At 38.7% G+C, this 27,103-nt stretch overlaps 2 protein-coding genes across 8 annotated transcripts in view; both read left to right on the top strand.

Annotated features, from left to right (window-relative positions):
- RBM25 (RNA binding motif protein 25) overlaps positions 1–1,939 on the top strand; it is a 32,792-nt gene extending 30,853 nt beyond the window's left edge. For both annotated transcript variants that reach the window (XM_069858255.1, XM_069858254.1), the window contains one exon: positions 348–1,939. In XM_069858255.1, coding sequence (XP_069714356.1) covers positions 348–440 — 93 coding nt within the window. In that variant the 3' untranslated portion in view covers positions 441–1,939. The remainder of the gene's footprint in view (positions 1–347) is intronic.
- Positions 1,940–6,295: 4,356 nt separating this feature from the next.
- The window catches only part of PSEN1 (presenilin 1), a 175,169-nt gene continuing 154,361 nt past the window's right edge, over positions 6,296–27,103 (top strand). For 2 of the 6 annotated variants that reach the window (XR_011337534.1, XM_069858292.1), the window contains exons 1-9: positions 6,296–6,425; positions 8,429–8,572; positions 13,061–13,317; positions 14,668–14,809; positions 18,206–18,273; positions 21,048–21,268; positions 23,537–23,635; positions 24,895–24,981; positions 25,811–25,984. Coding sequence is in view for 5 of the 6 variants with exons in the window: in XM_069858292.1 (XP_069714393.1) it covers positions 8,489–8,572; positions 13,061–13,317; positions 14,668–14,809; positions 18,206–18,273; positions 21,048–21,268; positions 23,537–23,635; positions 24,895–24,981; positions 25,811–25,984 (1,132 nt within the window). In the remaining variant the exon portion in view is untranslated. Of the gene's footprint in view, positions 6,426–8,428; positions 8,573–10,273; positions 10,395–13,060; positions 13,318–14,667; positions 14,810–18,205; positions 18,274–21,047; positions 21,269–23,536; positions 23,636–24,894; positions 24,982–25,810; positions 25,985–27,103 lie in introns of those variants that run through there. The other 4 variants (XM_069858297.1, XM_069858296.1, XM_069858294.1 and 1 more) reach the window with 4 other exon arrangements.

The raw sequence follows: 27,103 nt of genomic DNA, 5'->3' as shown, positions 1-27,103 counted from the left end.
ATTAGGAGAGAATTAAGGGAGAATACCACATGTATACGTCCTGTTCTTGTATTCTTCCCAAGCATGCCATTTCTCTGCCTCTTCCCAAGGTACTTTCGGAGACAGGGATCCTGATACTTCTATCTCGTAGTGGTCATCAGCTGCATTATACAAGTATATAATTAGAGCCTTGTCAAGTCAGATTATAAATGCAGGACAGACAAACTCAGTTTTATCCAGTGTTTCCCACAAAGGTTTAACTTGGATGACACTACCTCCGCTTTGTAGTTCTGATATGTCTAAAACTAGACTTCATAACTGGAATGCCTAACCTACAAAATAATCTATAAAATGTGTGTTTTCTACAGGTACTAGATGAAGAAGCTGAAGTTTTCATAGTCAAAATGTGGAGGTTGTTGATATATGAGACAGAAGCAAAGAAGATTGGTCTAGTGAAATAAAGCACTGTCCTTGCTTCTAGGGTTCCATTTCAATTTTGGGCTTTTTTTTTTTTTTTTTTTTAAATCCATCATTCAAAGACTGAATTTTCGCTGTTCTCAGAGACTTGAGACGTGTATTTTTTTATGTAGAAAATGTGAATTTTTTTGTCCTCTGCTCTGAGGCCCCCCCTACTCTTCTCAGTCAGTTATCTGAATCCTGCATTGGTTCTTTATAATTTACAAGGTACAATTACCGGTATGTTTTATAAGCTGCAGCTACTGTACATGCTCTCTGGTAATTTTATGTTACTCTGATCCTTGTAAATAATCAGAAAAAAGCGTGCCCCCCTGTTTTGCAAAACATTTGCACTTAATGTGGAACTATTATCAGTTACAGATGAAGACAAATTATTTTACTGCAAATTTATTGTTTTGATTAGGGTTTTTTGGTTGTTCTTGTTTTGGGTTTTTTGGGGTTTTTTTTGTTTTTTGCATACTCTCCCTTTTTATTTAAGGAATTATCAGAATACAACTTAAAAATAACCGGCTTGAGCCACAGCTCTCTGTGTTCATATGGTCCCCTCATCTAACTCTGGAAAAAGAGTTCCCTCAGACTTTCCATTCTGATCTGAATCAGCAGTAGTCCTGGTACTTTGCTGCCCACTTAGAATTAATAATGGAGCTGAGAACTTAATCTCTTGCAGATGTGCTGCTTCTGTCCTAGGAAGTGCAAATTGCAGGAGTTTTTTTATTCTTTGCTCAGTTAAAACGACTAAGATCACAATTCAGTAAGTGCTATTTAATGATTTTTTTTTTAAACCTACCATATCCTGCTCAGTTTCATTTTAGCCCTTCAGTATTGTCCCTTCAGTCTCTAAAATAATCAGATGTATTTTTTTTAAAGAAATTATTTTTAAAAACATTTTTTTAGTATTTAGAAAAAGATACCTGTTTCGATGTAACTGACCATTACAGCTGGCAAAAGCTAACCCATAAGTTTTCAAACAAAGCTGAAATTTTGTTTGTACCCATACTGCTAAACAAGCCTTGACTTTTCTTTTCTACTATAAGCAGTCTATTGCCCACAAAAAGAGGGTGATATTTTCCTGCCTTGTTTGTATGGGTTTTTATAAATAGGCCAATATGGTATAAATGATGAGATGTACTGTAAACTGCATTTTTTATCTCATGCCTGGGTAAGAAGACAAATTGATAATGTGCTGTAAGCCGTTTTGATTCCAAGAGGACTGTATTCCAGGGAGCAAACTGTCTCGAAAACATTTTTAATTTTTAAACACAATTCTTAATAGCAAACAAATTAAGTAAAGGTGTTCCAGTATCTCTATATTGTATTTAACTGAAGGATACAGGTTGACCTGTTCAGAAAACGTAACTGTGACCTTGAGTTACTAGTTCTTTGTATCTGGAGAGGACACTTGAAAACACTGTTCTTAACAAATGGGATCGTGTAAAGGTTCCACCATGTAAATATTTCAGATATTAAAAATGTATATATTTGATTCAAGGGCTGATATTCTTTTGAAGTCTTGTGTAACATGCAGTTAATTTAACACTGCTTTCTAAATCAACAAGTGTTCACAGATCACAGGTGGGTTTCTTTAAAACTACCTCCTGCTTTGCCAGGATTACTAGAAGCCTGTAAATGCAGATGTGATCCCAGTATATTCTTTCTCATCCATGTAATAGTAAACACCACAAAATGTTCAACAGTGTAATGCTCAGATGCTACTTCTATGTTGTGTTTGAGTTTGTGTGAGAATATTTTGTTTTCCATACATATATGCTGCAACCTTCCTTTTTTCTGCAACTTGATGTTACCCTAAGAAATTACTTCCCCATTCTCCCCACAGGTTTGCATCAGCATTTACCAAAAATTCTCCAAATTCTAAATAAATTCAAAGCTTGCTCTGTTTGTAGTAAGTACAGAGAAGAGAGAGAGTGAACATGAGCATGTTTTGTCCTGCTAATATGGCTTTCTCGCGGTCAGTATTGGTAGTTATACAAGCCAGATGCATTGTAACGGCACAGTATGACGGATGTCTGATGTCCGTCCTTACCAAGATTCTTCAGTCAAAGCTCAAGTTGTGAAACAGCCTATTTTCATCTGCCCTAAACTAAAGCTGTATATTCAGCTATTGTGTTATTTATGCATTGGACATAGGCTTGTACTCTTCCTAAGAGACCAAAGGCGCCTGGGTGAAGAAGACATTGAAAACTTGAGCTGCAGTGTTAAATATCCAGTTAAATAAGTATTTAAAAGCAGTTGGGACATACGAAAAAAAAAATTGTGGAAGTTGAGGTTTTCTTCAGTAGTGCAAGGAGGAAGGTGTGTTCACTATAGCATCTCTGGCTTTGCTTATGCAAGTACTTCAACAGATTTTTCTCTTTCAGAATACGAAATATTCTGGTGTTTACCTCTTACTCAAGTTATTACTTCTTAGTGATAACAATTTATTTTTGTGTCTGTGATGCTGGGGGGGTAGAACAAATTATAGATTGCTGGGAGGTTCTTAATATAGAAAGTAACTTTCCCTTGATAGCTGTTTTTCTTTCAGCATGCAGTAACAATTGCTTCAAGATAAACTTGGAAAATTTGGGGTAGAAAAAGCTTTTTTTGCCAACATTACAGCATTTTACTCGCTGAATATGTGATTTATACACACTGTGTATAACATCAGCGAATGCAGAGATTAAGAGTACACTGAGAAATCAGATCAGTTGCCACTGGGTGTTCAGTGCAGCATGCCATAGTATGATCCATTCTGTGATGGAAATGTACTTCAAAAGTTACACGTGCATTGAGGAGGGAAAAAACTGATATTTTTACAACGGAACTGGATATACTAGTCACTGTTCTGAACTTTAATGTGGAACAAGGCTTTACACCTTAATCTAACACTGATAATCCTTCTCTGTTATTTGGAATATGTGAGTACAAAACATAAAATATAATTTTTGTTGTTATTATGTGCTGAGAGGAAATTGGAAATTATGAACAAGTATCATCCCTTACCACAAATGATATATTTTTATATTACTGCTAATTTGATAAGAGACTTTTTAATTTTCTTAGAAAATTTAACCTGTACATACTGATTTGGTCTTTCTAATTTTGGATGTTTCCTTCCTCCCTTCCCTTTAAACAGGAGCCCGCACTAAAGATAAACATCAAGCTAGGTGATTATGGCTCTGTATGTGGGCAGGGGTGAAGGCCCAAAGCAGTAAGTTTACTTTCTTACTGAATTCCTATTTCTTGCTACTAATGCTTTCCCATTACTGAGAAGGGAGCATTAGACCTTTTACTAAATGGAGTAGCTACTTACGGGAGTAGTATTTTTAGAAAGGAGATGCACTTAAAGGCCAAGAGCTTCCAGTTTTATGCTATAGTAAGGTCATACGTTTTCATATTCCATTCATTTTTCTATGTAGGGTCATAGGATGTTATAGATGCAGACTTAGAAATTGGTACACAGCTGTGTGGTGTGAGCAGTGTAAGGTATTGTTAATAGGCATTTCATGATTGATAAGGCTGATGCCAATAACAGAATAGTCTGTTACAGCTGTATGTCCATTTTTGGTTTTGTTTTCTTTTTTAAATGACAAATAGTTGTATTTGGTTAATGGTTAGGCATCACTTTTGGTGTAAAACCAAAAGTGGTGGTAACAAGTGGTGTTCCCAGGGCTCAGTGCTGGGTCCAGTCATGTTCAATATCTGTTAATGGGTTGGATGAGGAGATCGAATGCACCCTCAGCAAGTTTGCAGATGAGACTAAACCGGGAATAGATGTTCGATCTGTTGTAGGGTAAGGGGATTCTGCAAAGGGATCTGGACAGGCTGGATTGATGGGCTGAGGCCAGTGTCATGAGGTTTAACATGGCCAAGTGCAGAGCCCTGCACTTGGGGCATAAAACCCCCATGCAGCACTACAGGCCTGGGGGAGAGTGGCTGGAAAGCTGCCTGGAAGAAAAGGACCTGGGGGTGTTGGTTAACAGCTGACTGAATGAGTCAGCAGTGTGCTCAGGTGGCCAAGAATGCCAACAGTATCTTGCTTTTATAAAAAACTGTGTGGCCAGCAGGACCAGGGAAGTGGTTTGTCCCCTGTACTCTGCACTGGTGAGGCCGCATCTTGAATACTGTCTTCACTTTTGGGCCCCTCACTACAAGGAAGACATTGAGGTCCTGGAGCATGTCCAGAGAAGAGCAACAAAGCTGGTGAAGGGTCTGGAGAACAAGTCTTATGAGTATGGGTGAGGGAACTGGGATTGTTTAGCCTAGAGAAGAGGCTGAGGGGAGACCTTATCATTGTCTCCTACTACCTGAAAGGAGGGTGTAGAGCAGCGGGTGCTGGTCTCTTCTCCCAAGCGACAGGTAATAGGACAAGGGGAAAGGGCCTCAAGCTGCATTAGGGGAAATTTAGATTGGACATGAGGAAAAATTTCTTCATGGGAAGGGTTATCAAGCACTGGAACAGCTGCCCAGGGAGGTGGTTGAGTCACCTTCCCTGAAGGTGTAGATGAGGTACTTGGGGACATGATTTAGTCATAGACAGGTGTGGTTGGAGTTTATTATCTCTAAGGTCTTTCCAACCTTACAATTCTAAACAGGCACTGTTTGCATCAAAATGTTCATGTAAAACCTAAATTCCATGTGTGATCCTTCTGTGCCATTTCACTTTCCTGTAGATCTTCCTTTAGTGTAGTTGAACATTGAAACAAAACACTCGTTTTAAACATGCAGAATTACATGGCCTCTCAATAGGTTTTAGTTCTTAATATTTAGAATGATTACAGGTATAATAGCATTCTTTATGTTAGTAACCTGTTAAGGTGATGCATTTTTTAGTGTGATGTGCCCTGCAGGGGCATTGGAATGAGATGATAAAGATAATCTCTTTACGTTTCCTTCCAACTCAAAACCATTCTGTGATTTTTAAAAAGAAATTGTGGATGACTTCAGATTTCATGGATAGCAAGGTGTAAGTTCCAAGCTTGAAAATGCCTTTCCTTCTTCCACAAGAGTCACAGCCCTCTGCTTGAAAAGATGCTCCAAGGATTTTTAAGTTTAAACGTTTTTATTTTGAATGGCAAAGATCCCTTTATGAAAATAACCTTTTTTTTTATTTTCTATTTTTAGCTTTCCTCCTCCTAGCTTTCCTCCTCCTAGCTTTCCTCCTCCTAGCTTTCCTCCTCCTAGCTTTCCTCCTCCTAGCTTTCCTCCTCCTAGCTTTCCTCCTCCTAGCTTTCCTCCTCCTAGCTTTCCTCCTCCTAGCTTTCCTCCTTTCTTCTTTCTGTTTTGTGGGCCAACATTAAACCTCGCTTGCGGGCTGCTGCCGTTCGAACGGACCAGCACCGCCTCTGTCCTCGCGCCCCACCCCTGCCGCATGGCAACATCCGCCGGAAGTGAGGTGTCCGCGGGTGGTGGGCCGGAAGCGCGGGGCCCGGGCCGGAAGCACGCGGGGCGGGGCGCAGGCGGTGTTGGAACCCGCGGGAGCGAAGACGGGGAGGTCGGGCTGTCGGGGCGGTGCCGCCGTTCGTCTTCTGGCAGCGCGGGGTGGGCGCGGCGGGGGCCCCGAGGCCCGGTGTCTGTACGAGCCCGGCGCTGCGGGCCGGGGGCCCCGCTGCTCCTGACGGCGCCGAGCGGGGTCTCCCCCGCCGCCTCCGGGGCCGCCCGTTCGCGGCCTTGCTGGGAGCCGCTCGCCTGGGCTGGGGCCCCAGGGAAGCGGGGGCCGTGGCACGTGGGTCACTGGGGAGACGGAGCGCGGGTGAACCCGGCTGCCGCGCCTCCGCGACAGCCGCTTTACGGGCTCTTCTGAGTGGAGAAACCTCGTGAAGCTCACTTTGTCTGTTCCCTCTGCTATTTAGGTTAAATCTGAATGCGTGAAAGCTACGGCTGTGACCGCTCGCACTGCGGGAAGCTAAAGGAAGCGAGAACTGTTTTAGACAGGCTGGCTTAATATTAACAGCTTCCTTAGAAAAAACGTTTTGGTGAGTCCCTTTTTGGGTAAAACAATTAAAAACTTAGTTTGTGTCTCTTTAGGCACAGTTATTTTCTAGTTTTCATTCATTTATAGTTAAATGTCAAACTTGGGAGTGTTCCAGTATTTAAGAATAGAAGATAAAGTTGCCTGGGAAGGTGTCCTGAATCCATTTTCTCAGCTCTTCAGTTTTCAAAGGGAGTGTTTTGACAAACCATATGTTTTGAGACCTGTTAGATGCTGTAGATGCTGTGATTTAAGATTTGGTGCAATTCTGTCAGTTACTCCTTCATGTAATCATGTTTCCTCTGCTCCTCAGGACCTGTTTTTTTTTTGTTTTATGTGTTTGTGGTGGTTTTGTTTACCAATTTTTAAAGAAATTTGAGAGTTGGTGGGTTTGTATTGGTGGTTTGTTTTGGTTTTGTTTTTTTTTTTTTTTATGAAAACTGGCATTCTTTTTCACCATATTTGCTTAAAAATACTCAATTTTTTCCTCTGTGGTGGCCCTGTCACTGAGAATGTTTTACAACAGCAGCCCTAAAACAACTTTGTTTATATTCTGTACTCCTACCGAGGAATTAGAGCAGAGACTTTGAAAGTAAAGGCAATGTAATGCTTATTTACTTTCAGCTAATCTTACATTTCATTATATTTTAAATTAGATGTATGTTATTTTTAATCACAGATGTGGAAGAGAGCCATTCTAGTGCATGCTGCTTTGTCTTTTCTTTTTCCAAACAGTTTACGTGCTCCCAGTAGATTTGTTAAATTGGTATTGCCTCCTAATGGCTCTTTAGTGTAAGCTATGTGCCTGCTGACGTTAGTAAGCACTATACGCTGGTTTTTTAAGAATTATATTTATTTGTAAGTAGAGAAACATCTTGTTATGTATGATAAAATGTCTTAACTCCCTCTTTAAGTACGATGCTGTCTTGCAGCACTTGTGGGTTGTTCCTGCCAAAAGTGAGAAGCCTTGATTTGTGATGTCCTCCGTTGTATGAGTTTTTCAAGATCTGTCTATGTATTAGTTAATTATACTAAGCAGAAGAATAGTCTTGTTTTCTTTTCCTGGAATTGTTTTCTTCCATTTGAGTGATTGAAATATACTATAAAGAGGACCAATAAGTGCTGGATTTTGCACATGCTAGGAGAAGGAGACACTTGGGGTGGAAGTGGGGACTGGCGCCCCATCTCTCGAGCTGCGGTTTATTCACTTCCCTATGTTTTGTGTAATCAAGCCAGTGATTTATTGAGGCCTACTTGTTGATTGTTAAAATAATGTTTTTTTTCTGAAACTTAAGGAGTTGATGTCACCCTTCTTCATCTTCCCTCTATATTGCTTTATCCTCCTTTGTTATGGAGCACATGGTTTATTAACGTGTGTGTAGGAAAATGTTAGCATGTGACTTTTTTATGGAAGAATGTATAAAGCTATTGGAAGCGCATGGCATGTTTATATACATTTAGCTGATAAATAAAACTTACCACTAGGGGAAATTTATGCAAAGTAGTTCTTGAAGCTCAGCTGAGATACTGGTTTTTGTAGCTCTAGATCGCTCTTGGGGCATTGTAGTATTAAAGATGTATCCACATTATAAATGATCACCTGTAACTCAATCGTTGCTTGGAGCTTCCCCTTGAGCTTATCCAGCAATCCAAAACCGAATGGCTTGGAGCAATTATACTCTGCTGAGATAAATGCGTACAAGTGTTGCTCTGAGCAAGCATACAGTACTTCTCATTTATTGCACAAGAAGGAATGGAGAACTGTTTTGAATTATTGCTTTGCTTACTTCCGTGGCTGATGAACTAATTTGATAACGCCTAGATGCTCTTATGCTGGAAAATCCCTATGATGGCCTCTCAGTAAAGATGTGATGCAGTTTAATGTCATGGTGTAGGTAGGAAACAGTTATTTTTGGTCTGTGTAAACTCTAAAAATTGGGATAGGGAGGGGATGGAGAACTTGGTCATGTAAGAACACAGGCTGCTTACATGTCTCTTTCCTTTCAGTGTTTGAAGAGGAAAGATCTGTTTTGTGTAGAAGTAAGTGATTTCCAGAGGACAGCCCCAATGACAGAACTGTCTGCACATTTACCCCAGTTTCAGCATGGGCAGCTGACAGAAAACTTCCCTGATAACCACCTCAGCAACACCGTATGTAATAATTTTATTACCTGGTAGCAGTAAAATCAGGATGAATAATGAGAGTGGATGAAAATACAGTTCAGAACTCTAGAAATCTGTTTCTTGGAAGTAGTCTGTCTGGACTGTCGTGGTGATAAGCAGTGCCAAAAGAAATGTTCTCTGGAATATCTGATATTATAAACTCATTCTTACATATGGATAAGACTTTTTCCAGTTTAAAGTGGAGTTGGAATGGCCAAGTCCTCAAGAAAAATAAGCAAATGGGGTGAGATGCTCCTGTGTCAAACCTTCAGAGGATTTAGTGATCTCTCTAGCCTGGCAGGGGTCTGCTTGATTCACAGGTTTCTCAGTCACAGAGTTAATTTTAGTGTAGTCAGAGCTTGAAGTCTGGGTTTTGTGGTTGATGTTGCTGGTGGACTAGCCCTGTGCAGGAAGAACAGCACTGTCTTGTCTTTACTTGTGAGTAATCGTCGAGGTGCTTTTGGAGCTCTTGAGATCTTGGAGGCAAGGGGAAACTCAAACCATAAGGTTTTGTATGATTGCTTTGAAAGACTCAAGTGGATAACTGTTGCTAAAACTGTACTCATTGTACTGCTTGTGTTTTGGTAAAACCAAGTTTAGATGATCTGTCTGGGTGTGGTGTTCATGCTCTTGAATTTATCATGCTCAGTTCTTTGTTCCTGCTACAGCTCTTGAATTTCAGGTTTCATTGTGACACGGAAATGCTCTTGTAAGTAAGGCTGGGCCAATTGTAGCCGTGTTTATGGCAGTAATTAAAGAGAATGTTTTGATCCCTGATCTAACTCTTCTATGCAATTGTTTAAGAAGAATTTTGGAAAATCCTTGTCTATCTCAGATCAGCATCCTCCTTCCTCAGTAAAAATATAAAAAGTTTGAAAACTTATTTTTAAATTAAGAAGTCAGTCTGCCCTTACTGATTATGGAAACTGTAAATAGAAGTGGAAACTTCCTTACTGTGTCCTTTGTGCTTTTACTTCAGAGGGAGTAATAAGGTTTCTTTTCATCTTGGACAGGTGAGAGATTAGCTTTTATTGAACAATTCTGCCTGAGTAAAGAGGCAGAGCTCAGTGATAAGCTTTGGCCCACCATCCTTTTGGATAACTTCTTGATGTCTTGTCTCAGTAATGGAGGAGGGATGGTTCTGTTTACTACGGGACTATTCCACTAATGGCCGGTATTGATGGATTACTACTACTTATGCTTTTTCTTTAGTGTAGTTTCAGTACTTAGTTGTATCTGGTTTTCTCCACACATCTGCTTGCTTTTTGTATATACATACAAAAATCCTTTCCTGCTTAAGTATAACTAGCCTCTGTGGCTAACAGTCAGTGTGTAAAATCATTAAGTACTATAATTTGCCATCTTTTCTTCTTGTCATGCACCAAAAGTTCAGCCCAGTCTTAAATATCTGTCATTGTATTATAACCCTTAATTGTAAATGGTATGTGTGAGAGCTAATGAAATCTCGGTCTGCTGTCAGGCAAGGAGGTCTACTTCTGGTGTATGAATCTGGTTTAATAAATAAAAAGTTTTTATCAAATATGTTAGCTTTTTATCTCTTGGTTCAAGGGCGTTGCTGTAGGTTTGCTATTAACTATTTTCCTGATAGGAAAACGCTATCGCTTGCTTTTGTTTGTTCACCTGAAAGCCGTAGTTGGTAACTTACATTTGCTTACAGTATTACAACAGGTGTTGCTTTTTAGCTTCAGAATTTTCACTTTTAACTATGTCTGAGGAAAGCGAAGAGTCTGTTCCTTTGCTTCCACTTCAGCAGGAGTCCATGGCCTCTGCTCTGTTTAATACTTACCAGGTAGGATATGAGTGCACTTTGTTCTTTTAAGCAGTGGGGCACGCACATGTCACATTTATCTACAGCAGCCTGAAATGATGACTTTTTTTCTAGTTTTAACAGTGAATGAGAGAATAACTCTTAACTCTTTTGATGCTGACCTGTTTGTCATGCGCTGTGTTTTAATATGTAAAGGTGTTTTGCGATTGTGTCGGTCCTAGCTAGTGAAGGGAATTCAGTGGCACATATTGGTGTGATTTATTCAGTTTTTCTCTATGTGTTTAGTTTTTCAAGTTTTCTAGTGGTGTGCTAGCTAATCAGACTTTTCCTTTGACTGTTTTTGTATTTATTCACAAAGCTGTAGATTTTTATTTTACTTTTTATATTTAAATGCCAAAGGTAAGTGCGCCCTCATGCAGAACTGCTATTACAGCATAGAAAGTGTGCAGAAACCCAGAGACTAGGTCTGTTTTGTGTAGTGTAACTTATGATCATCTTCAGCGGTTTATTTAGACAGGTGGGCTTTATGTTTTCTTGTTGTAGACTGAGAGAAATGTAACATTTTTCACTTTGACAGGGAAAATACTCCATTTGAGCTATAATTTGTACAGAAAGAGATTCAGTTGGCAACCGACATTCAAGAATAATTAAGCATCCATTTACATTTTCCCCGTATTCCTGTTTTCTATCTGATTTTCAGTAGTTGTATGTGAGGACTTTATGCAAAATGCCACATAATTCATCATAAATCTTTCATTTAATAAGAAATAATATGGAAACTAAGATAATTTCAGGATGTGGTTTAAGTTAATAATACTAAACGCAGATGAATGTTAAAAACCTTAATGCTAAAAATCTCTTTACCTGCTAGTTTTAATTGTTTAATGAGGACAGTTCTAGATTCCTACTCTCCCCGTATTCAGTTTCCTTTTTGAAAAATAAAGCAAATTTTCTTAGAGGACAGTTCTTGAAACCCTGCTGAGTTTGATCCTGACCATACTAGGAAAAAGGAGTAAATAGGCAAACTATTTGATATGTATTGTTACTTTGTAATGTTTTGTAAAAAACTTTTCATGAGTTGAGGAAGTTGTAAAGCTTCAACCAAGATTTTAGCAGTGTCAGTGTTTGCTGGTCAAAGTCCAGGGACTTGTATGCCTTAGTCACTTAGGTGCTTTTGAGTTCCTGGGTGTATTCTTAACATTCTGTCATTTCCGAGGGTGGGACTGGGATAATTCTGTATAAAGAAACTCCAAAACTACTAGTTATTGTTTTATCAAAACACTGCAATGATTTAGCGATGCAAGTCAGAACTGATGTTTGAAAATAATGTTAAGAACAAGTAATGAGATTTTAACATTGCATATTTAAGAAAAAATTACCTGCAAGAGAGTACTTAAGCAGAAATTCCTTAGGTTATTAGAAAAGGTATCTTCCTTCAGTTTGTTGTACGTTTTAATCTAAAGCTGCTTTAGTGCACTTACTCAAACTGAACTGTTTGTAAATGAAGTCATTCTGAAGAAACGAGATTAATTTTCTAAGGAATCAAAAATCTTTGTGTTATATCTCTTCTATGTTAAACCTCTTGAGTGGAGGGAATAGAAACAGTACATCATTAACTTTGAATGTTGTAATGCAGTGAAAAAGTAGTCTATATAAACTGTTGCACTTCAGTGATTATTTAGAGTGATTGGTAAACTTAAAATGGATTTGTTTCCTTGTAGTCCAGAACAATTGAAACACAGCTCTCTCTCCTATTGTGTTCTCTGTATGTGTACACCGCATGTAAAAGGTTGAATACCCCCTGCTGATGTGGCTGCTTGGAGAGGGTGAAAAAGGTTTGTGACAGGAGGTGGTGTTCCAGTTTGTGGTTTTGCTTGTGATTTAATCTTAATTCCATTGAAAATTTACCTCTGTCTTTTTGTTTGAATTGTGCCTGTGATGTTTCATTTAGCAGTATCAGGAAGGCTAGGATGAGAGTGGTGGAATCTCTTCAATGTTAGTGAAAGGATGTGGCAGTAGTGGCCTTGGGAAAGGAAAGAAGGAATGTGCATACTTAGTTCATCACAGTAAAATTTTGGAACCGAGTCTCAGTATGAAGAATGAGAATTACCTGAGTCTGATAACTGTTTCTCTGTCATTCTTCTCGCTAAAAATGTGAGAATACAATACCTCTTAAAACTTCATTTTATTATATACTCTAGTTAGTGTACTGTAGTGGGAGTAACATGGTAAGGAAAGTAGATATTTTCTTGGGATTTTCATGGTGTTAGAGGCATAGTGTCTGTCATTATTTCTAGGAACAGATATAGTTAATTCTTTTCAAGCTATGAGTAATCTACTGTCATACATCCTACACTGTAGGTTGGACCAAGGGAAAATGCTGTCTGTCTGTTCTCAGCTTTTTCAGTTTTGTGTAAAGGAAAAGCAACATAGGCTGTTAGGTGCAACCATCCTGCCTTCAGGTGCTGCTGATTTTTTAATATAAATGCTTCTAACATAATCCTGTGCTGCTGTTCTTTTGATAGCTTGTGACGCAGTCAGTCAATACTGTTTGTCCTTGCTGCGACTAGTGTTCTTGATAGTAAATATTACCTTCACATATTTCACCCTCAGCATCATCTTCAGCTTAGTGTACAAGAATATAATTATGGATAGTTGATGAGGAGACTGTGTTTTATGTGTTGCAGAATGATAACAGTGAAAGACATCACCGTGAAAGTAGTGAGCGCAGAAGAAATGACAATACTGATTCTGAGACTAATGGGCAGCCACAAAACAACACTCAGCAAGTGGTGGAACAAGATGAAGAAGAAGATGAGGAGCTCACACTGAAATATGGGGCAAAACACGTGATTATGTTGTTTGTACCTGTCACACTTTGCATGGTGGTCGTTGTTGCAACCATCAAGTCTGTCAGCTTTTACACACGCAAGGATGGACAGCTGTATGTATCAATTTTTTCTCCTGTCTTTTCAGTGAACTCAGATAATTTTATTTAATAGCCATTTCTTCAGGATTCTGATTCAAACAGTGAACTCCCTCTTGCCTCCCTTTTCCCCTCTACCAGCCCAAAGGTAGTTCTGTTTTATTCCTTCCAGAAACCAGACTCTGTATTTGTGGTACTATTGATTGGTACTGCCTTTTTTTGTCTGATGACCAGTTGGGATAATATCTTGGTTGTTAGTGCTTGATTCAAATCCTAGTCCTCATTTTAATATTTTGTTGTGCCCTGTGGTGTTTATAACATAAACTCAATACTGAGCCAAAGCCATTTTAGTTGTACTCTGCTAGAAAACAAAGATTTTGGAAAAGGAAAAAACCCTACTCGTTTAAATGAAGTAACATCCATGCCAAGTTCTGGTTTGCTTATGCTGTCTGCTAAAGAAATTCAAATGCAAGAGGAAGCCAGCTTTATGAATCATAGAATCATCGAATAACCAGGTTGGAAGAGACCCACCGGATCATCGAGTCCAACCATTCCTATCAAACACTAAACCATGCCCCTTAGCACCTTGTCCACCCGTGCCTTAAACACCTCTAGGGAAGGTGAATCAACGACCTCCCTGGGCAGCCTGTTCCATGAAGTTCACTTACGGTACAGTTACAGAAACTTTAATGGCAGGTTTCCTGTATAGAGTTATTTTACTTTTGCAAAATATTAATGTGGCCAAAAGAAAGCAATTTCACTGAATGCTGATCAAAGTGTGTTTGGCTTGGAAATATTTGTATAAGCATGTTATAAAAGACTAAGTTATTTTTCCACAATCGAAGTTGTTTATCGAAGAATTATTTTTGTTGAGATTTTATTTGTTGTGTTTTCTCCTGCCTCCTCCATAATTAAGTGGCGGGTTTTTTTTTCCCATAGCTAATTTCATTTCTTTAAGAAAATAAGAGTTCAGCCCGTACCTTGCTTTGTTGAAATCACTGGGGGGACTTTTTCTACTAAATCTGCTAGGTGGTCTGCTGATAAAGGTCTGGCTGCAGTAGTATTCTAATGATCTATAGCATGTAAGCAGTTGTATTAGGGTGGAGTTCTGGGGCTTGTTTGTTTTACACAATAGTAAATATTAATAATCTAAGAATGGAGGAAAGATGAGTCTTCTAAGCAGTTTTTTTTTAAGTAAGGTTTGCCTAGATACTATGCCATCTTTCAAATTTTGCTGAAGTAGAAAATAGCTGTGGCTTTTATAGCTCTGAATGGAAAGATCACTACAATTTCATTTTCATGTTGGCCTCGTGTATTAGAAACATCTGTGCTTTCAGTGGCATTTCAGCTGAGTCTTTGTTGTTGTAGCATCTACACTCCTTTCACAGAAGAGACAGAGACAGTAGGACAGAGAGCCCTGAATTCAATTCTCAATGCCGCTATCATGATCAGCGTTATCATTGTCATGACCATACTCCTCGTTGTGCTTTACAAATACAGGTGCTACAAGGTGAGTATAAATATAATTGACTTAAATAAAACTAGCACGATTACCCTTTAGTACAGGTTATTGAGAATGGAACAAAATTAAGGGTTATTGATGATGAGTGAGCAAAAGTAGTAGAATTGGTGATTCATTTCAGCGTTTCAATTTTGTGGCTGCTGTTCCTTTGACACAGTGGGGTGGCAATGGCCCAGTGCTAACAGTGCTGCTAACACTTTTGTCAGTTAGAATTAGGAGGGCATTGTTTCCTCTTCCTGTGAGATGCATCGTGTACTGGAATCTTCCTGTGGCCAAGAACTACAAAGTACAGACCTGGTCCTACAATTCGAAATCTATTCAGGACTTCAGGGGCATTTCAAGGGCTCCCCTCTCCTCACCCGCTCCCAGTATAGAAGTTTGCCACCACCGTGATGTATGCGTGGCTGTACGTGTCATGCAATATTTAAGACACTCAGTGGATTCTGTGCACTGGCACAAAACTTAGCTCCATTTTATTTTGTTTTCAGGAGGGGAAGTTGTTTCTGGTCTTTGTGGCTCTTTTTCCAAAATATCTTTGAAATGACTGGGAAATTATTTTTCTTTGAGACTGCATACAGCTTGGAATAGTGTTTTTGTTAAAGTACAGACCTTCTTTTTTTTATCACAGAACGGTGTTACATCTGAACTGAAAATTTTCTGTTTAAACTGCCAGTTCTGTTCATTCTAATGAAGTCAAATAACTGACGTATTTCGGCTAGGTTCCTTGGCAGCTAATCAGTTCTCCTCAGCTGCTGAAGGCATCAGTTAGTTTTACTAAGATTTTTCACTTTTCTGGCTTCCCTCTTGACATTACAAAGTACTGCATGTTCTCATTAAAAAATAATTAAAAAAATTAGAATTATTAGACGGCAAAAATGTCCTGTAGTTATTTGTTTGAATTAGCATAAAATAATTAACTTATTTTTAGAAATGCTGCAAAACAATTACCTGTCCCTTGAATTCTATTTTATGTGCTGTTTTGTATGTAGAATGTATTCTAGATTATGAGGATGGAGCTTATGATGAAAAAATGTCAGGCCTCCAACTGGTAGTGATAATTTGCTTATCTTTGTAAGTTTTTATGTGAAAACTCTTTTGAAGAAAGGAAATACTATTTCAACTTTCCTGCTGTTGGTTTCCTGTGTTTTTTCATGTACGTAAAGAGTTTTGTGGTCCTGATTCTAGCTCCTAACCAGAAACTGCATCTTCAAAGGTGACTCTATTTGACTAGCTTTTCATATTAATGGACTTTATTCTGCATTGGTTTAGTCTGCCTAACCAAAATCTGGCTTCTGTAGCTCATTTTAGTTCTGCAGTTGTTAGGCTTTATTCAAATTGTAGCAGGCAAAGCCAACTCTGTACCAGCAATCAATTAGTGTTGAAGCTGTTGTCAAATGAAGAATGAAATTTTAATTAGAAGGCACGAACCTGTCATGGTATGCTGCTAGGACATCGCTGGGTAAAATTATTAGAAATACTTTGGAAAAATCAATTGTATGAAAAGAGGCTGATGATCTGGAAAATGCTATAGCAAATGAGATTCATACGGGGAATAGAACATCTGTGTAAAATGCCAACTTAGGTCAACTGTTGAAACTACCTCCTTTAGTGTTGACAGTAGTTATGCAAAGTGTGCTGGACTATGGCTTTGGTGTTTGATGTTGTTAGCATTTTACTTTGTACACGAATGAAGCACTAGTATTCACATTATGGTCTTAAGTGCTGAGAAAGTTTAAGAGCTTCTGCTAGAAACAGAAGAGCTACAGATAGAAGTCAAGTTAATATTAAAAGAAATGACACAGCTTGCTTTGCCATTTTTTTAATGTGCTTTCAACTGGTTTTACGGAGAAATAAAATTACTTGAAGTCACTGATTAGATATATACATAGCTTTACAAGTCGTTTGAAAGTTGAGTTCTGTTTCAGACACCTGTCAGTCTTACCTTTTACATGTGGGGTTTTTTTTCCCAACTCGCTATGAATGGTGACAGTTTGACAGACTGAGACAGATATTTCGACAGTTTTACTGCGGCGTCTTTACAGGCACCATGCTTATTACACGTTAAGTCTTTTTGAGAATACACTAGCAAATATGGAAAGCCATTCTCTTAGATTAACAAGTAAAATGACAGTTTCTATTAGGTTGAAGGTTAGATTTGAACCTGTTTTGAAAGACGGTGCGAAGGAGGAGAATAAGCATTTAAAAAATCACTGATCATTTTAAAAGTGCTTATGAAAAAATTGGGATTAGACTACATGTACTAAAATACTAACTGCAATAACTAGATTTTTAATTTACCAGAAAGTCCAGGTTGCCTCACATAAATATGGTTCTTTTAGTCTTTGTGTGTTTAAATTCACTTTTGCAAAATATTAAAAAAAAAAGTAAGATGCATTCTACTAAATAACCTTTCAGAAAAAGAAAAATAACACAGTTTCTAAACAGCTTCTGAATACTTTGATCTGGTGTACATACAGAGCTAATTTAACCAGTTAATTTTGATTAAGCATATCTATTCAAAGCAGGATTTCTTATGCAACTTGAAATTTCGGACTCTTGCTTCTGACTGGTTATCTACTTGCAATGTTGGGTCCAGTTTTATATACAAGAGTCTGTGTTGGGAATTCATCAAATATGTTTCATTCTCTAGTTCAGGGATTACCAAAGTTATAGGCTTCTTCATTCTTAATTTTTAATTTTTCCACAGTAATATACAAGAGTGGTATACACTTTCATTAGTGCAAAGTGTAAGCCCCTGACATTTCCAAGTTTTAATTTATGTGTCGCCCTGCTGAGTACAACCCTGAACTGTTTTTTATTAAATTATTGAGGGTGTATATCTGCTCTCATGTCAAAATTAGGGATTGCATATATCAGTTATTGATAGAAAATGTAGAAATCCTTATATAGTTGTTCATCGATGACCTGGTAATTCTGAATTTCAGCCGATGACTAGTGAAGGTTTTTCTATGTTCCAGCAGTTAATTCTGTAACAGTATTCTGAAAATTGTGTGGAATTGGAGCAGGCTTTTTAATTGGAGAAAAATGAATCGTGTTTTCCATCTATGTTAATGCTGGATGCTTCTGCTACATTAGAATGCCCCTCTTATCAGAATGGCCTGAAATTACACAAACGGTGTTCATTGCACAGAATCTCTACTGAAACACCACAAAGCACTTAGAATTCTTAGGTGTAAATTAAAATACAATAATATGTACAGACTAAATATGAATTAGGCAACAATCATAGAGAGATATCCGAGTATCATTTTCTTGTTTTAATCAAAAAGGAAAATAACCTTAAAAGCATTTTCAAGTAGATATTAAATTTAAAATGTTAAATCTAAAAAAAAAAAAAAATCTGTATTGAAATCTTTTTTCCAGGTGATCCACGGTTGGCTTATAATTTCTTCTCTTTTGCTGCTTTTCTTTTTCTCGTTCATCTATCTGGGGTAAGTGAACTAAAGCATTGATATGCTTGGTTTTGTTCGTCATTTGTGTTTGTATTTATTTTAGAACAAGGCCTTGAATCTTAATCAAGAATTATAGTGAGTAAGCTATTGCAATGAAATTTAGGGGTTCATATAAGTTCATAGAGTAGACATAAAAGAGAGATTTATGGGTTTATAGTGAATCTGGTATCGTACAGGAGCTGTCCCTCATGTATGCATTACCAGAATAAGCCATCTTCCATGGGGTAGCTTATTCTGTTAGTCTAACTTCTGACAACTAACTGTTCCGTAGGCATAGGATTCAAGGGCAGTTGTTTACATCATGGCCTTGGTGGTGGGCTGTATATGCAAAGGTGGGTCGTGTGGGAGTGGCAGAAAAGAATTAGTTGAAAAGAATCTGCTCTCTCACCAGAATGTATTTGGTGTTTTTCTTTTCAAATTCAGAAGCATGCCTTTATCCCAACATCAAGAGAAGTTGTACATAAAACTCAGTATTCTTTAAAATGAGCAACCTAACCAGGGTTTGTAACCAGAGGTTGGCCAGGAAATTACTCTAGAGTGTGTTATTTTTGTACCAGTTGATGACAGATACACTTCTCTTTGAAGAAGCCTATTTGATTTGGTCTCTAGGCGGAGAAAATGGTGTTCCTTCAGTCACTAATTTTTGCCAAATGTGATCTGTGATGCTTTTTTTGGTCAGTATTTTCTGTAGCCGTAATAATGATTCTTGAAATACAGGGCAATATGTGCTGCATTCACCCAAGGGTATTGAAGATTCACCCAAGGGTATTGAAGGAGCTGGCGGATGTGCTGGCCAAACCCCTTTCCATCATCTTCCAACAGTCCTGGAAGACTGTGGAAGTTCCACTGGACTGGAGGCTGGCTGATGTTGTGCCCATCTACAAGAAGGGTCGCAGGGAGGATCCAGGGAACTACAGGCCCATCAGTCTGACCTCAGTGCCAGGGAAAGTCATGGAGCAGGTGGTCTTGAGTGCTATCATGAAGCACATGCAAGAGAACAGGGTGATCAGGCCCAGTCAACATGGGTTCACAAAAGGCAGGTCTTGCCAAACTAACCTGACGACACTAAGCTGGGTGGAAGCGTTGATCTGCTGGAGGGTAGGGAGGGTCTGCAAAGGGATCTGAACAGGCTGGACCTCTGGGCAGAGTCCAGTGGCACGAGGTTTAACAAGGCTGAATGCCGTGTCCTGCGCTTGGGGCACAACAACCCTATGCAGTGCTACAGACTAGGAGAAGTCTGTCTAGAAAGCTGCCCGGAGGAGAGGGAGCTGGAGGTGTTGGTTGACAGCCGACTGAACATAAGCCAGCAGTGTGCCCAGGGGGCCAAGAAGGCCAATGGCATCTTGGCTTGTATCAGAAACGGTGTGACCAGCAGGTCCAGGGAGGTTATTCTCCCTCTGTACTCGGCACTGGTGAGACCGCTCCTCGAATACTGTGTTCAGTTCTGGGCCCCTCACCACAAGAAGGATGTTGAGGCTCTGGAGAGAGTCCAGAGGAGAGCAACAAAGCTGGTGAAGGGGCTGGAGAACAGGCCTTATGAGGAGCGGCTGAGAGAGCTGGGGTTGTTTAGCCTGGAGAAGAGGAGGCTGAGGGGAGACCTCATTGCTCTCTACAAATACCTGAAAGGAGGTTGTAAAGGGGAGGGTGCTTGCCTCTTCTCCCAAGTGACAGGGGACAGGACAAGAGGAAATGGCCTCAAGCTCCGCCAGGGGAGATTTAGGCTGGACATTAGGAAAATATTTTTCATGGAAAGTGTCATTGGGCACTGGCAGAGGCTGCTCAGGGAGGTGGTTGATTCACCTTCCCTGGAGGTGTTTAAGGGACGAGTGGACGAGGTGCTGAGGGGCATGGTTTAGTGTTTGATAGGAATGGTTGGACTCGATGATCCGGTGGGTCTCTTCCAACCTGGTGATTCTATGATTCTATGAATGCAGTGCAGGCTGGTTGGAATTAAGTTCCTAGGCTTGCTTCCTCTGGGTTTGGGTTGGAGCTGGCACTCTTCCATGAGCATGTGTGAGCCAAGGGACTGAAGGCTTTCCTGACCCTCTGCTTTCCTTCAGCTGTCCCTGCTGCCTCACAGGAGTGTTGACTTCATTTTGCAGAGGTCCAGTGAGTAAGGAGGGCATTTGTAGGCCAGTTATACATGATGGGTGTAAGGGGCATCCTGTTAATACCGTATAGGCTGACTAACAACTAGGGAAGACAAATTGCCTGGAGGAAAGCATTAAGCGTGTTGTAAAGTTCATAGTGGCTTGATGAGTTGGTAGCAGGAGTATGTGCAAAAAGCTGTCACAACTATTTCTTCCCTAGGTTAGTGGAAATCACCTGTGACTTGGTGACAACCTTTTTGTCTCTTTTGGTGTATTAGTTATTGAGGATCTTAATTAGTTTATAGTATTTGATGTGACAGAGAAGTAGTTTTTATTCTTCTGATTTAAAAAAATTATGAGCCTAGTTAAAATAACTGGCTTTGCAGTGATGTCTTTTCCCTTCAATTTCTGCTTGATGGAGGAGGAACTGGGACATTAATGAGAATTTTCGGAAAGGTGAAAGAGCTGGTGTGAGACAAATGCGGGTAAAATTATCCCCTTTGTGAAAAATAGCTGAGTACTATTTAGAGACAGAATTTTACATTGGTGCCACTACACTGAATATGAAAATTAAAAAAAATAAAAATTCTGAAGCTTGCACCTGTAACTTTTTTCCATTGTTTTAAGCAAATGCAAACCATATTTTTTCTGTTTTTTTTTTAGTGAGGTTTTTAAGACATATAATGTTGCTATGGACTACATTACGGTGGCACTCATCATCTGGAACTTCGGTGTTGTGGGAATGATTTGTATTCATTGGAAAGGTCCTCTTCGGCTCCAGCAGGCATATCTTATTATGATAAGCGCTCTCATGGCCTTGGTCTTCATTAAATACCTTCCTGAGTGGACTGCATGGCTTATCCTGGCTGTCATTTCAGTATATGGTAGGGTCTGAGGCAAAGCATAATTATGGTGGGAATTCCTTCTATTCCTTGACTTTTTGTTTTCCATTTGTCTGGCTAGACCTTAAACAAAAAAGTAGTTTAGGGCTAGGAGGGAGTATCATCCAATGTAGCAGATACAGTGGTTACAGACTTCAGAAATAAGATCATGGTCTAAACAGAGATCACTTCCCTGCAGCTAAGGGTTTGTGTGACTGTGTGTTGCCATCTTCCTTCATGTTTTCTGGACTTTGTAGACTCTTTGGGAAGGAAAATTGAACTAATTCAAGGGAGGAAGAAATAAGAGGCCTGTATTGCCATTTTGATCTCTTCTGTGAAGGTGGGAGCTTTTGGTTTCTCATTTGCCCCAAGAATCTTTAGAAACTGCTGTACGTTCAGAATTTAGGAGCTTTTTGTTTGGATGCAGTCTGCCCAATCTACAAGTTGCTCAGTTTTGTGAACATAAGCATAGATCTGGGTGTTGTTTCTAATAATGCAGTGAGAGGGAAGCAAGGTAGTTTCCACTATTCAAAATCATTTTACATTGAGAAGGGTGTAGTTATGAGAACAAATTTCCTTGATTTTTTTTTTTTAAATAAAAAGAAAATTCATTTTAATTATTGCATAGTATGCTTCTTCGTAATGATGACTGAGATACCTAGATGTAGTTTTTTCATAAAGCTTTAGAGGGCAGTGGGCACTTTTGGTAAGATCACTCTATATCTCAGATACTGGTTTAGTTCCCAGGCAAGACTCAAGTCCATTTACTTAAACATGATAAAAACATTTCAGCTAAGAGTATTCATGAAGATGTGGTCGTAACTTGATTTTTTTTTTTTTTGGAAGCGTGCAAGTGTGATGAACGTGTACTCTCAAAGTCACTGATAATGGTAAACACTGAAAATCTGTCCAGTTCTAGAAGTGCAGGGATTAATAAGATGTGATTAGCTCTAGTAGGTCAGTGCACTCCTTAGGTGTCTTCTTCCTGCAGATGGAGGGAGAATGTCCCTTGAGCATATTCTCATAGATCTTAAGAAAATCATGCCTTCCCCGCTTCCACTTCTTATATAACTGGAACAGATCTGAATATTCCAAGCATTCATCCTTCATTCAGGGATTACAAAACAAAATTACTCTTTAGATCATCTTCTAAGTCCGCAATTTTGTTGTGTTGAGTAAAGAGGAGGTAAGTTTCAAAGCCTGGGACCCCCCGCAAGAATTCTTTACTTGAGTGGGACCAGCAGTGGTGATAGGGCAGTTAGCTTAGGTGTAGGACTGCTCTGTGCAAGGTACAGCTCCTGACAAGCAAGCTGTTACTTTATGTCATAATTCGTTTCAAGTGAATTTAAAGACATACAGTGAGCGAACATCTGCAAATGGTAGTAGCAAAGTTAATATGTAAATGTTACAGCTTTCTGTCCAAATATGGGAGACAAAGGAAAAGTAGCTGAGGTTGGTTGTGGAGTTTCAGATTTAATTAACAAACCATCAGCGTTCAGGTAAGAAAGCAAATGGAGCATTAATAGATAGTTTTTCTTAGTGCTGTGCTTTGGTTTGTTGCACAGTTTGGTTAAGTTGCACAGTCATCCTATTTTGTCAATGATTGCTTTTCAGTTAATTTTTACTTGTTCACCCAGTCTCATATACTGTCCCATGAACAAGAATTAAGGGAAGCAACAAAACGCTACTGTTTTATGTTAAATGTGCTTTGAACACCTCTCAAGTCTACGCAAACACAGCAGTTTTCCACAATGCTTAATAAACCTGTTTGTTTTGCCTATTCATCTGCATAAACACTTTTTTTCTCTTTAAGTGAGAATAAATTGGCAGTCGTGTACTTCATAGAAGTTATGTAAGGCTCACTTGTTGTTTTACAGTTTGTTTTAGCATTAAACTAGGGTTAAGAAAATCTTCGATCATATAAAGCAAGCTTGGATATTTCCAAGACAGTAGCTTTTGTGAATTATTTGCTTTCAATTTGCAAATCAACATGCAGAGGCAGATACATTTGGAGTTGCATAATATCTTATGTGAGGAATGTCACATTTTTCTAAATTTGTGTACGTATGACAGTAATAGGTAGAATAGGTTGTGCAACTGAGAATATTAGAAAGTATTCCTGTAGGATACTGATTTGCGGCCAATAGCGCTCTCAGAAGGGTATGTTCATGATAGCATTTTATCTTATTACCAGTCTCTGCAAGTGTTGCAGAGAAACCTTCTTAAAAGTATGTGTAGAGTGACGCAAAATCTGTTCGCTCTTCCTTCCAGATTTGGTTGCTGTCCTATGTCCTAAAGGTCCTCTTCGTATGCTAGTGGAAACAGCTCAAGAGAGAAATGAAACTCTTTTCCCAGCACTTATTTACTCCTGTAAGTGTGTTTCACTAGATACTTACATTGATTACTTACAATCCCTCACTCAGCTGAAGTGATTATTCTCATTTTTCTCTGTTTTAATGTGATTCTTATCAGCTGGAAATCTTAGCCTGTTTACATAGGCCACAGCTTTCCTTTCATTGTTGACTCAAAAATGTGGAACATGATCTGGCTAAGGTCTTTCAAGATGAAAACCAGCATGTTTTATTACAAAATATGAGCAGGAAAATAATACACCTTGTTTTGGCCAAAATAGTATGTCATTAGGCTCTGAATCAAGCCTATTCAAAGGGAGTGTTTGTTTTTAGAAAATATTTATCAGCTTTCAGTGCTTAAATAACCTGTGTGTTATTGGAAGGAAAGGGAGAAATTGCCAGGAAGAGCTTTGTTTAGAGAACTATTTTCTCCAGAGCTTGTCTTTTCTGATTTGTTGTTTCTCCCTGTAGTTGTGAAAAACAACCTACTGAATGCAAATTGCTGTCATGACCTGTGTATCAATTTGTAGATAATTCCACTGTTTCTGAAGTTTCACGTTGCCAGTTGTAGTCATATGGATAGACAGTGAAAAAGGTTAATCATAAATCATTATGCCTGTAAAGCAGGAATTGTTGCAAGACTGACTGGCTGCTTCAGGGACAAGTTTACAGTGGAGAAGGTTTCTGTATCTGTCACTCTCTTGCTGTGTTTTACTGATACTGCTTATAGTTGACTGTTGTTCCGTTCTGTGAGAGGAGAGATTAATGCTGATAAACCACAAACTTGAATTAAAACACAGCATCTGAGTGTTGACAGCATTTCATTACCTCCAGACTGGAGAATTTTTTATAATGGGGGGGCAAAGATCAGTTAGTTTTAATGCAGGTGCTGGCTCTGAATTGAAGTTACCTCAGTACTAGTCTTAATAGACCCTTTTACTTGCAGATAAAAAAACTGATTAGTGGAAAAAAGCAAAGAAATTATTGATTGAGATTTTCAGAGTGGGTCTCATATCTAAGTAATTCCTCTGGCAACAGCTGTTTCAGGTTTTTTAACATCTAGTAAGAATAAAACTTCTGTTCACCAAATTTTGTTGTAGCTGGTAATGGCTGTCTTCTAGATATTTCTATGTGTTTCTGTGCTTTAATGAGAATAGAATTGCCTTTTGCAAAAGATAGCTGTATCAAAAGAAATGGATTGATGCCCACACTATCTAAGAATTGCATACACCTGAGGATGTGATTAGCTATGCTGTTTTGGGTTTGTTTTTTTAATAGCAACAATGATATGGCTAGTGAACATGGCTGAGGAAGATCCAGAAGCCCAGCGGAAAGCTTCCAAAAATTCCACTTACTATAAACAAGGTGAGTTTTGATTTGACAGGCCATTATAGTTGTCGTTTTATTGGAATACGTGTTTATAGAGAATTGTTTTTCAGTTTCCCGGTTACTGTAGAAGAGTGAAAGGAATGATGAATCTGTGAAGACTTCAAAAACGGCTCACTTGTTTTGCAGTTAATGTGACTGCATTCATTTTTCTGGTGTCCGGGATGTTGGTGAAGATTTGGCTCTTGCTAGACAACTATTGACTGAGCACAATTGCTTGTCAAATTGGGATGATATAGTATGATGCTAACTCATTTCTTTTTATATTAAACAGAAATGCCTGTAGCCCTCTTGGATATGTAGCAAGTGTTTAAAAACCTGGTGTTTGTTTGTTTAAAGGCATTATTAAAGCAGAGCAGAGTTTCTAAATTTATTGTGTTTGAAGAGATGTATGTATATGTAACTTTCAGTAAAGTTTTCTGTTTTACTGGAAAAATAAGCTGTCAATATTGACTAAAGGAGCTAATGAAATATTAGATGAGAGTTTATTCCTTAGACTGTGATCTTTAAATTAGATCACCACTGAACTTCTGCATCATTACATTGAAGTACTCCTGAATACTAAGACTTGAGTGCAATGTGTAGGTGCTATGACTGATAAGTGCACATTAAGTTCTGTTTGTTCAACTAAGTATTAAGATCCAAAGTGAGAATGTCTTGTAATGATGTATGCCAGTGTTAAATGTTGACAAATATTGTGGAATAGCTCATTTTTCCTCATTCTTCTGTGATCTTACATGTAGAGAGATTGTCATGTTTTAGAAGGTACATTTTTGAAGTAGATCTTAAATGCTTTTCTTCCTTTGAGCTCCAGCAAACCAGACTCGGAATGAAGATCCTGAAGCAGATGATGGTGGCTTTAGTCAGGAATGGCAGCAACAAAGGGACAATAGAATAGGACCCATTGAATCAACACCTGAATCGCGCGCTGCTGTTCAGGCTCTACCCAGTAACTCTCAAACCAGTGAAGACCCTGAAGAAAGTGAGTATGGAATACTGTGTCTGATTTAGTAAATCCAAGTCTATCTGGTCTTAGTCATCCTGGGTGCACAGATATGGTGTGTTTGAGCTAGCAGCAAGCTGAAGAGCTGCTGTTGCTCATGATCAATACTGACACCCCATTGAAATGGATGGAGTTACTTTTTGGTAGTTCTTAGTTTTGTTACAGGAGTGAGTAATATTGGCCAAACTGATCTTAAGTTTGATACGCAGACTCAAAACTTTAATAGCACAAGCTGTTTTCAGACTGTTATACAGTCAGTCACATTAGCTTCTGTCTTCTTTATGTAGTGTTCTGCTGTATCTTCTCTTTTGGATTTTAGGCCCTGTAAATCCATTCATTAACTTTTTTGCCTTAAAAGTAAACTATTGTAATCCACTCTGCACAAAGCAATGTTTAAAACCTAATTGGAAACTGAAATGAATGCAGACTGCCGTGGGCTTGTTTATTTTTCTTCAGCATCTTGCTGAGGTACAATATCTGTCGAGAGCATGTGACATCAATACTTGGATATCTCTTTTAACAGACTTGTGATTTTCATTTGGAGTTAAAGTTAGAAATGGATTTGCAAAGCTCTAAATAAATTGGGGTCTGCCAGTCTAATAAACTACTTTTCCCATATGATGCTGCCATATTTAGCAGCTGCAACTGCGTTCTCTGATTCTCAGGTTTCTCTCTGATTCTGTTTAAAAATGCAGGAAATTATACTTTAAGAACAATTGTAGAATTTACTTTGTCACCAAATTTCCAAGTTCAGAGTATCTTGCAAATCCGTTTTCATTTCTGAAGCTTAGAAAAATAACAGTAAGATGCAAAAATTGTAGGAATTGGGCTATTTTAGTTAGTTAACTGGTTAACTAAAGCTCTTATCTGACCAGCAAGATAATTTTCTCCTTCCTGTATTTCTACAGTGAATAGTAATGACAGATGTGCAGTGATCCAGTCAGACTTGTCAGCCAGCATTAGCTTATTACAAGTTTGGAGTGACTTTAGAAATTTGGAGATTTCACTTGTGTGGGAAAAGTTCTCTAGCAGTTGCCTTTGCTTACTTACTTGTCATGCTGGAAGCAAGCATCAAAGTTTTGTTTCAGCAGTTAAAGG

Source organism: Phaenicophaeus curvirostris, chromosome 5, assembly GCF_032191515.1.
Source record: "Phaenicophaeus curvirostris isolate KB17595 chromosome 5, BPBGC_Pcur_1.0, whole genome shotgun sequence".
In the NCBI taxonomy this organism is placed as follows: domain Eukaryota; kingdom Metazoa; phylum Chordata; class Aves; order Cuculiformes; family Cuculidae; genus Phaenicophaeus; species Phaenicophaeus curvirostris.
The sequence above is the reverse complement of the archived record's forward strand: the minus strand, read 5'-3'. Positions and strand labels throughout refer to the sequence as shown.